The sequence below is a fragment of the Psittacula echo genome (genome assembly GCF_963264785.1).
Source record: "Psittacula echo genome assembly, chromosome: Z".
NCBI lineage: Eukaryota > Metazoa > Chordata > Aves > Psittaciformes > Psittacidae > Psittacula > Psittacula echo.
Genome location: NC_137742.1, coordinates 63897060 through 63908242, shown reverse-complemented (window position 1 = coordinate 63908242; position 11183 = coordinate 63897060). Strand labels below are relative to the sequence as shown.

General features: G+C 40.8%; 1 protein-coding gene across 2 annotated transcripts in view; it reads left to right on the top strand.

The window, feature by feature from the left end:
• Nucleotides 1-1808: 1808 nt before the first annotated feature.
• The window catches only part of SEMA6A (semaphorin 6A), a gene marked incomplete at both ends in the record, with an annotated part of 62993 nt that continues 53618 nt past the window's right edge, over nt 1809-11183 (top strand). For both annotated transcript variants that reach the window (XM_080637715.1, XM_080637714.1), the window contains 3 exons: nt 1809-1908; nt 4568-4685; nt 9683-9743. In XM_080637715.1, the coding sequence (XP_080493841.1) occupies nt 1809-1908; nt 4568-4685; nt 9683-9743 (279 nt within the window). The remainder of the gene's footprint in view (nt 1909-4567; nt 4686-9682; nt 9744-11183) is intronic.

Genomic DNA, 11183 nt, shown 5'->3' with positions numbered 1-11183 from the left:
TTTCTACCTGGGGCATTCCTAAGGGCCCCAAATGGCAACAAATAGAAAGAAACAGTGCCTGCCCCAGACAGCTAGGAGTGAAGAGAAAATGTAAGAGGTGATTAAAGAGAAAAATGAAAGAAACGGGTAAAGAAAGTGTCTGAAGGCAGACACAGCTCTGTCAGTAATCATACATAGCTATCAGCTTAACCAGTGCTAGATAGAAATGCTTCTCCTGGGGCTTGTGTGTACTATCTTCTAGTATGCATTCTCACATAAGGTATAATAGACAGTCAGTGTCTTCATTGTGTTTCATTTATTCTTGCTATTTTTATCCTTTGCCATCCATCTGACACTTTGTTCAGTTAAGGTGTCAGTCACTGATTTACATTAAATTTTATTTTTTCTAGTCTCAGTCTAACTCAGCCTCTCAGTTATTTTGTTGATAGATAGAGAGAATCAGCCAGGTTTCCAATTTGTGTGTTTGAATAGCAATAGGCAAACACAGAGTATAATAAATCATTAGTCCTTATGGACTATATTGCCCTACAATGGAGTCCCTACTCCAATCCAGTTATAGGAGCTAAAATTTCATTTGAAAGCAAATATCTGATAAAACAAATTAATTATTGTGACATTTTTGAATTGGGTAAAAGATGAGGAATCAACTGTGTCTATGAAATTACAAATGAAAGTGCAACACTCCAGACTTGCTAATGCTTTTTCTGGCACTGAGAAAGGAGACATAGGTATCTAATATTAAATGGTGTTGCAGAAGGGCAAGTTAGCACTTTGTTTGCCAAATTAAGTTTCAAAGACTATGTAGGTTATGAAGTTTGACTTTCTGCCTGTAAATCTTGAATGACTGACAGGGTACTGTAAAATAGTTTTGTTCAAAAGGAATCTGTGGCAGGCAGCATCAAAGGTTTGAAACTCTGGAAGGGATGAAAAGAAAACCCCACTTTTACACTAATTTCCCCTGCAGATCAACGTCTCTGTGAAATTTACCTGGGAATTATGAGCTATTTACTGTACTATGTGCTGTTTTCTTTCACTGTATCCAGAGGCCCCTGTGGTTCCTTTTATCTTCAAGATTTAGGGATATTTTTGTACAGGAAATGTGAGTGAGTGAATGCGTCAGTGGAACACAGGGACAAAATGCTGGATTTAGACAGTTCTGTTCACCCTTATTTTATCACAAGTTGGAGTATTGGTTTTATGGCACGTAGATTTATGGGTACATGTTTTTATGGTAAAGCCCAATGACATGTTATCTCCATCAAGTTCTCTCAGTGTTTCTTCACTTGATTCACAACTCTGCAGGGTATGAATCAGGCCCATGGTATAATCCTTAATCTCTTTTTAACCAGAAAATATAGTGTGGGTTTTTTTATTTATGGTGTATGTCATTGTATCATCATCTAATTATGTAAACCAAAGAAGGGGAAAATAAAACATTTCCTAGAAAACTCTTACCAGCTGTTGATCAGTGTAGGAGATTAAGTTTCTTTATTGCATATAAGCAGCTGAGGCAGAAAACTCTTTGTAACTCACAGGTAATGAAGTCTATCCTCAAGCAAGATGGGACACTGTTGGGGCATGGGCTAAAGGGAAACTGGCATGGTAGGTCAGTTTCTGCTTAGAAACATGTCATACTTCCTCAGGTACGGAGAGATGCTTGAGGAGAAGGAAAGCTCCCTTTGCTTTCCATTTACTCTTTTTAGTTTTCTGTTCGCAGTGGTTAAAACTGAACCAACAGAAAGTGCTTAAGCCACTGTTTGTCTTCCACAGGGTGAAGTGAAGAAGTGAAGCCTACCAGCTGAACTACTATGAGGTCAGAAGCCTTGCTGCTATATTTCACACTGCTACACTTTGCTGGGGCTGGTTTCCCAGAAGATTCTGAGCCAATCAGTATTTCGCATGGCAACTGTAAGTATAAGAGGCCAGAGGACTTCATCTGCTTAATCAGGGGACTTCAACAGTATTTTGTTGAATGCAATGAATATCTCAGATCAGCCAGTTAACAATCTCAGATACTAATATAGGAACATGACTTTTTCACGTTGACTTATGGCTACCAGGTGGAAAACTGCTTGAACTTCCAGAACCATGACCTTCCTCCTTCTCAAATAGACATTTCCATCACATAATCGAACCATGTATCTTGCTCTATCCAGCAGCTAAAGAGAGAAGCCTTCTCCCCACTTCCTTGTCCCATAATCAGAGTGTCCCTCACCTGACTTGTGGAAATGTAGTTCTGGATAACCAATGAAGTACCTCAGAGTATCAGGCATAGCACACTAAAGTAAATGAGCTTTGAAAGTATAAGTTGTTGATCTAATACAAATAATTAAATTTACTCCGTTAAACTCTGACGGATTCCACTTTAGCATTGGGCATTTTTTGCTAAGCTGGAAATGTAGCTGAAAAACAAATCAAGACAAAGAATCTTTTGTAACAGAATCTCTCTTCTTTCCTACCAGAGGTAATTTGCAAACGCTCCAAAATCTAGAGTAACGCAGACAGCTGTGAATCAGTATCGAGATTTGCTGGCTAAACAGGTGGAGAGCTTTCTGTGCATTTTGCCATGCCAGTCAGGCTTAGCATAACTGATTCTTTCACATTTACCTCAGTTCAATTACAATTACAACAAAGAAAAGTCTTACAAAGTCCCAAAGGTTCAGATGTTTAAAAGGAAGTCTTTAGTGCCTGAGTCTCTAAAAGTATGCTAAGGGTTAGCAAGACAGAAATTAGTAAGGCTTACGTTTAAGCCTACTTTGGGTCAGGAATTTGGTTTTAAAGTGAATTTCTTGCTTGTCATTGCTTACTGTGCTTTGGGGTGGCCTTGGCACCTGTAAACCTGTCTGTCTTGGGTAACACCAAGCCAAAAGACAGACTCCAGGGACACATTTGATGTGTTCCAGATGCTAATAGGTATCTGGGATAGAAGAACAGAGCAAAACTGCTCTGAGGCAAACCCTACTGAAACACATCTAGTGTGACCACTGGGTCTTTAGCACCAATATTTTCACCCTCCAGAAGTGTGATACTAGCCATCCTTGTAAATGCAGAAATAGACAGTCTTGATCCTTTTGGAGAAACGGAACACGGGAGAGCTTCTTCCTCTGTGGCATGGCATGCTGAAATTCACATGAATGTACAGGCCCCAAGCTCATGATGGATCCATGAGTTACAGAGGAAACTACTGGTACTGGACAGAGAACAGCCTGACAGTTAAACTTGGCATTTGGATGTAGGACTTGGTCAGAAGGATTAAGCTTCTGCACATAAATCCTGCCTGGGCTCTCTTACTTTGTTTCTCCAAGAGTTCTCAGTATCCGGGTCACAGGGAAGTTCCTGTTTCTATCCAGTTTTATCACCAGGCTTTCTGACACACAGCACTCTTGGGAGCTTTGCTGAAGCCATGATGGGAATCAATACTTCAACCAAGCTTAACAAAGAAAATACTTTTAGAGGACAATAGCTAAAAACACTAAAGCAGAAGGTGGGTTTCAGAAGAAATAGGCTCCTTCAAACAGCTCCAGGTTTCTGGGAAGGCTTATTGATGGGGAAAAAGCTCAGGGGCAGCAAGATGCTAGTCAGCTCTGTATAACACGCACATGCAGCAGTTCTGCATTGAGGATGACGCTCATCAGAGGTTTATCCTCCTCCTGTTTGCTGTCATTTTGTTTACTTAACGAGTACCTTAGTTTGTGCATCTAGATGTCATGATCATGTATACATGTGAAGTCTACCAGCAAGGTGGCCCTTGGGCAGAAGTATTCACTGTTGTAATAGGCTGTACACACAGATAGCTGGGGAGCAGCAGCAGACACCGTGTATGCTGAGGTCTCATTAAAAAAATAATGGAAACACAGTGAATAAATACTATTTCTGATAGAGCAGGGGGGGAAAGCTGGCTTGTCAATAGCATATGCTCAGTCCATGGCTTCCAATCAGTATTGCTGTCCAGCTGCCAGAAGAACTGGAGTATCAGACTGGTTGCCAAATAATATGCAGTGATTTTCATATTATAAAGTTCAAGTCGTGGTTTCCCACTGTTTCTCAGAAATCCCCACAGCTGTTCTACGATGGCAGTCCAATCCTGTAGGAAACCCAGGGAACTGGCAGTTTGAACCAAGGAAAGCCAAATCTTTTGCTTTAACCACTACCAGTCCAGTCAGTGTGGTGATTGATGGGCCACTGTGAAACAGCTTTGTCCTGCTAGACACACTTTGGCAGTCAGGAGCAAGCATTTAAGCTTTGCAAACAGTGAAAGAAAAACTGTGAGAAAGGGCTGTGTACCTTTGTGCCAAGAGCTCCAGAACGGCTTTACACTCTAAAAACCCTTGCAATTTTTGTCTTCGACTGAGGTGATGACTTTCTCCTTTGCAGCTGCAAAGATGACTGTAACCTTGAAGAACTCTCCAGCCCTTTGTGCTCATGCCTTCCAACTCCAGGCTATGCTGCTGGGGTAGAACAGAAACCACAGGAGCTGGCTGTAGCTGGGCCCCGTGGTGCTCCATGTTAGCACTGTTTCAGTTTGTGATTCTCTTCTGACCCTGTTTGTTTTTTTCCCTTTCCGCAGATACAAGACAGTATCCGGTGTTTGTGGGTCACAAACCAGGGCGGAACACCACGCAGAGGCACCGGCTGGACATTCAGCTGGTCATGGTCATGAACAGGACCCTCTACGTTGCTGCTAGGTCGGTAGTCTCCTACTTTGCTGCTCCTCCCTTGCTGCTTTCAGAGGACGGAGAAGACTAGGGATATTCCGAGTTCTTTTTCATGTTAATTTCAGGATTTTCTCACACTCGGAGACAAGCTTGCAGCCTGTTAGTAAGACACTCTGGAAACCTCAACTGAGGTTCAGTTTTGCGAGGTGCTGAGCCAGTCATTTCAGGTCTACACACATCCGCCTCATTTTGGACTACACCTTGCCTAAGCAGCACAGAAGTTGCCAGAGAGATTGTTTAGTCCCATGGAAGGGGGAGTTTGTCCTCATCCTGTAATTTTGTTTGTGCACACCATTAATGACATATTCTAAAGAATGATTCTGCTCTGCACAAATGCATTTTGGGACAAGAGTTATTAAACTGTAACATTGCTGGTTTGGGCATATTTTTAATGTCTTAAGACAAAAAAGTGGCAAACGTGTTTGCTGCTATTATTTTCTTGTGTTCAGCAAGGTTAATTGAATTTGGTGCATGGATTTTTTTGGAGAGCTGTACTGTGCAGATACAAGCACATGCCTTTTATCAAAATTGCACGTGGAGCTACCCATTCAGTTTGAATAGCTTAGCGTGGCACCGTGAGTGCCATACTGATGGTGGAGCTACACCAATTTATACAGCTTCCAACCTGGCACAGATCAGACATTAACACTTCCTTTCCCTGCCTGTTGCTAGCAAAGGAGATTAATGATCTTAGATCCATTACGTGATGGATGCAGGCTGAAGGAGAGAAGGGTCCAGATTAGCAAGGATGGGTAGTCCAGTTTAGGAGCTCTTCATCCCAAATCCCATTTGGGACCTGCTGCAGAGAGCCAGGCCGTTGCTGCAGATGGGAGAAGTGGTGGGTGGGATGGCCAGGAGGTGAGAAGGAACAGCTGCTAAACAGGCAGCCTCTCACCACAAGCCCTGTCCTCAGAGCCCTTGGCAGCAGCCGGGAGCTGCCTGTCTTTCTTCTCCAACAGCCTCTCCCCATCTTGTAGGTGATCAGATGTGTCCTGTGTCATAAATCTGCCTGTCAGTCTCCACTTGGCACCAGGTAATTAGTTGCATTACAACAGCAGGGTCACTGAGAGCTATTGTCACTCATGTCTCTGGCTGGTAGACAACCACACTTCTACCTGGTACCCTACCCAGGCATTGCTGCTGTACTGGTTAAATGCAGCTTTTTCAGGCTTCTCACATAGGCCAGTTTGTGTGTGGTGGCAGGGCTCTGGGTTCTCACTCATGCCAAGCCCCTGCGTCAAGCCTGTGCAAAGAGCATGTATCCTTCCATGGGAGCTGCCGTGGTGTTGGTTGTACAGCACAAAAAGCAGCTAGCCCCACAGCAAGGCCTCCCTGCACTTTGCCTGAGCTCAGGGATTAGTATTTTTGCTGCATTTATTGTGATAATGAGAGGGGCGGGGGAGCGGGCTGAACGGGTTTGAAAAGTTGTGGCAGGATTTCCTCCTTTTCATGGCTGAGTTCCCTTTGCTTTCCTTGTTTTCCTTTAAATTAGGAAATCATTTGCAGTGAGAAGGTGGTAAATCCGCTTTGTGGATTTTGCTCTGCTGCATTCATAGTTTGTTCCCAGACTGAGATTGACGCAATTAGACTGTCATGGTGCCCGAGCAACTGCCATTACAGCAGGGAAACCCAGCAAACATTTTAGGATATGAAACCACTGTATGCACAAATTATATAAAGAATGCTAACACTTGGGGGATGTGAAACATGCATTCTTACGTATTATGTGACTGTGTATTTTTATAAAACAGTTTACTACACTGAGAGTGCTCATATACTCCTAGGGCCTTGCAACCTACAAAAAAGAATAAAGACCTGATCTGTTTTTTACTTACACAAACACAAAAAATATCTTCTTACACTTTGGTAACTCAGAAACTCTTTGACGTATTCTTTTCCCCCTCCACATGTAACTGAATGAAATCCCTGCTGGGCTGAGAAGCCTGTGTGATACTAGTTAAAATTCAAAGGTCATTTTTATCTTTAAGTAATAAAACTCAGAAAATGAGTCATCCGTGAACTAGTGTGAATAAAAGTTTATAACTGCAATACTGCATCTCTTTTAGAGATAATGGTAAATCTAGACACTGTGGCAAATTTGTACACAATCGAAGATGTTTCTCAAAGAGTTTTGTAGCAAGATTGATTGAAAACTGAAGATAACGTAAATCCCTTAGCTGTCATATCAGACGTTGCTTTCCTGCTTTTTTTTTAGACATTGAAGTGCAGTGATGCTGAGTTAATGTTTGTACGCAATTATCTGAAAAGCAATCAAAACAAATACATAAACATTGATTTTCTATTTTGGGGTTGCTGGGTTTGGGTTGGGGTTTTCTGTTTGTTTGCGTGCTTTAGAAAATAGTGTTGATTTTGGAGACCGTTTCTGTGTTCAGGAGAGGACTGACTAACTCAGATTCGAGAGCATCCAACAGTTTATTACTGATCGACTGGCGTAGAACAAAACTTCTGTCTGTCAGTTGCTCATTTTGTGATACGGGATATATGACTCCTGTATTTAGCTATTACCAAATAAAATCTTGTGTCGCTTCGGAAAGGCTTTATTTCATGTTATCAGGCAAAGGTATCCAGCCAATACAAATGAGAATAACTTAGCTGAAGCCCATGTAGCCGTGCTGTCCAAATATCTGGCTTGCAGTCTGCGAAGAAGCAGCTCTGGTTTTTCTCTCTCGTGGGAAGGGTTCTCCCTCACTTTCTCTCTCACACTCACCCGCACCCAAGCACACACACCCTTTTATAAGTTTTCCATGACTGCTCCTCCCAATGTCTTGTGTGGTGGCAGCTTTTGTTCGCATTATCTGCCACCCCTCATGTGTATGTACAAAACAGTTTATTGAGCCCTTGAAGCATTGGGATGGCTGCCTCCTCATTTGCAGCTACACATTTCCAGATGATGCACTGAGTGGCCAAGGGTCATGCACAGCCGGTGGCATTATTTAAATTCCCTTCCTCCACAAGATTACGCCATGGCAACAAAACTGGGTTCTGCTGCCTGGAGGTGGGAAAAACGGAAGCTCTGGGATTAAGTCAATTTGTGTTAGAATAACTTAATTAGCAGTGAGCTGTACACACACCATTGCTAGTAGATAGTAGGAGTTGGGCAGCAGTGGGAAAAGGAGGGCAAGGACAGTCTTGCATTGTCTGTGGTTAGAGAGCCCCCCCTTCAATTTGACAGCTCTTTCGCTCTCTGCTGACGTTGTCAGTAACTACCTTTCACATACAGCATGAGAAAATGATAGGTAATTTGCCTGATACTAACCCTCTTTCAGATGATCCTGTAACTTAACATCAGAGTTTTCTTTGAACTGTTTCTTGAACCAGAAAGTTAGCTCCTCTGGAAGCTGTTTTATTGAGAGTGGAACTAAATAACTCAAGACTCATTCTGAGTACCACCACTATGTTTTCTAATTGTCTTGTTTAAAAAGAAAAAATCATAATTGTTGGAAAGCAACACCGATAATTAAAATCAAGAGCTGCACTGGAAGAAGGTTTTTAGAGCTCCAGCTGCACCTAGTTTGCAATTCAAGAGATTTTGTTCCTACTTTTATGCAGTATGAGTGACAGTAACAAAGGCTGATGTACATAAAAAAGGTAACTGTGCAGTAATCTATGAAGCTGGTATAATAGGTACTGGTATATTCCAGTACCAACCCTGACCAATGCTCTGCCAGTAAAGTCGGGCAAAGAGTAAACTGAAAAATTAAACCAATCTTGGAAGTAAATGACAGCTCTGGTTTTACAGTGTCTGGAAGAGAAGAAACCAACCACTCCTCGCTTTGGTGTCACACAAAGCAAACAGCCTCCAGCACCATAACAAACAGTAGATTTTTAAAAGCCAGTTCCCTGCAACAATGATGCCTCTTTTCTCCACATGAGAGAAGTGTTGCTTATTCCTTTTATAGCCATATTTTGTGTTTGCTTTATTGAAGAGACTAGCACTGTTTCCCCAAAACCCAAGAAAATGAAGTTGACTCTGAGAGCAGGGATTTCTGAAACGGAAAGAGTCTGTATCCTACTTTCAACAGACCCCTTCAATGCTGTGGATCATACTCCAGCTGCACAGCTTCCTGCATTTTGAAAAAAGCCTGTGTTACTTCCAGGAAAAATGAGATGCTCAGTCCAAATTTGATGTGACAGTTACTACAGTGTTATGGGTTGGTGGGGTTTGGGTTTTTTTTTGTTTTGGTTTGGGGTTTTTTTCCACATTTTAGGTTTCATATAGATATGTCCTTGTTCTCAGTTTCCAGAGAGGAGAATGTTTATGAATGTCTCTTTACCTGAGTAGCTGAGTCTATTTCCTCTTTCCAGGGAGAGATTAGCAGCTAATTGTAGAGAAGGACAGGTTCTCAGGAAAACAGGAAAGTGGATGCAATTAAGAAATCTGAACTTTTTCCAGCAGAGTATTTTTTTAGTTTTGTTTGGCCACCAGTGTCTGAAGAATGATTTCTGTGACTAACTTTGTGGCTGTCGGCCTCGTGTCTACCATATTATCAATCAAATTATCACAGCTGAAGTTAGGCGTGTAATTTTAAATAAATAAATTAATTAATTAATTAATTAATTTAAAGGGAGAGAAGAAGAAAGGGAGAGAGCAAAAGCATCTGCATGCTAGGTTGTGGCATCTGCCATAGGACCTTTAGTGCAGAAATTATATGAGGCTCATCTTCTTTCCAAAATCTCATTTGTTCAAATAATTGCTTTTGGGATAGAATCTTGCTTTGAAGTTTTGTAGCATTTTTCTTTTTTTTTTTTCTTAATGGGAAGGAAAACAGTTTATATATGAAAGTGCTTTTCTGGGAGAAGCATGCAATGCTGCCAGTAATGTTCCGTGGTAAGACCTGTGATCTTTTTTGAATGGGTTATGGATTATCTTGTGATAGATAATTCTCTTCATAGAAAATGAGCTGACTACTCTGTTTGACTTTGTGTTCATTTGCCTTTGTTTACAGGGACCATATTTATACTGTTGATATGGACACATCACATACAGAAGAAATTTATTTTAGCAAAGTAAGTAGCTTTTATCATCATCCAAAAAGCAAGGACACTAGAACAAACTTCAAATAAATAGGACAATGACATTGTTTCAAACAACTTGCCTGTGCTGCTGTAAAAGCTGTAACAAGCAAGTAAGATGGCATTGCTGATCATATTTGAGGAAAGCTAGAATAGCAGTCATGTCTTCTGTGAATTTCTGAGAAGTGATTTAGCTGGGCTGATAAGCAATCTATACTGAAATACAATGAAGTCCCTGATGGAACATCTGTCAAACATCTATTAATTTCTATTCAGCAGTTTTCTGTAACAGCTATACTATCCCAATTAAGTATACTGGAACTTTCATTATAAAAAGCCAGTGCTATTTGCATATTTTCATGCACACAAATTTTATTCACTCATGCAAGTACTCACTAAATAGAATCTTATTATAACATCACTTTGTAGATATATTCACATTATCTCCATGGGAAGTTTCATTCAACCTAAGAGCTTTGTCTGTATTACCATATTGTGTATTAACATAAACACACTAGAAAAACTCTCCCTTCAGCTCCTTTGTATTGCATTCATACAGTACAATATGTGCCATATACAGCCTTGGTCCAGGAGAAAATCATATGAATTTGGACATTAGATTAATCTACTGTAGGAGGTCAGAGTATTTCGTTGTAACTATGAGTGATGTTGAAGATGAGCTTATGACCAGTTATTCATCAGAAGCAAGGGTACAAGCTGGTAATGGAAATAAACAGTCATGGTTACTCTTTCAGCTTGGAGCCCTTCATGAATGCACAGTATCTCAGTTTACTGATGGGAAACACTATCAGGCCTATCGTGGCAATAGTGCCTGAGGCATTGCTAACTTAGGCTATATGGTTTTAAAGTTTTATTATGATTGATCAGCCTACCACATTTGACCACTCCTGAAACTCATCACAAAAATATCCAGGCTAAGATTTGCCTGTAAATGTTCTGGTGAAAGAGTGTTAGCAGATAAAGTCAGCAGTGTCTTGATAGGTAGAGGGCTTCCTGTGCCTGGTAGATGAATTGAGGTGATAAGAATTATGTGAATTTGATTTCTTTGCTAAGCTAAAATATTATCTTCCAGAATACATATTTTATTTAGAATCCAGTTACAGTATCTAGTCCATAAATGTTTCTTCTGATTTGCAGAACAATATCAAGTTAAAAGAAGAGAGGATCTAGTGTTTTTAAGAAAAAATGCACATATTTTTGCAACCTGGTCTATTGCTGAATTCTGTTGGCTTAGGCTTTAAAAAAAAGGGATACATTTCTAGTCTAATGAATAGATGGCAATACAAAATGAAGTGCATGCTCCACATCACTGATCTTTCATTGTTGTGGTGAATTAATCATGGAGAAAGGGTGCAGAAAGCTTTCAATAAATATATGTTCAACAGCTAGTCTTCCCTAAGGGACTTACACTTC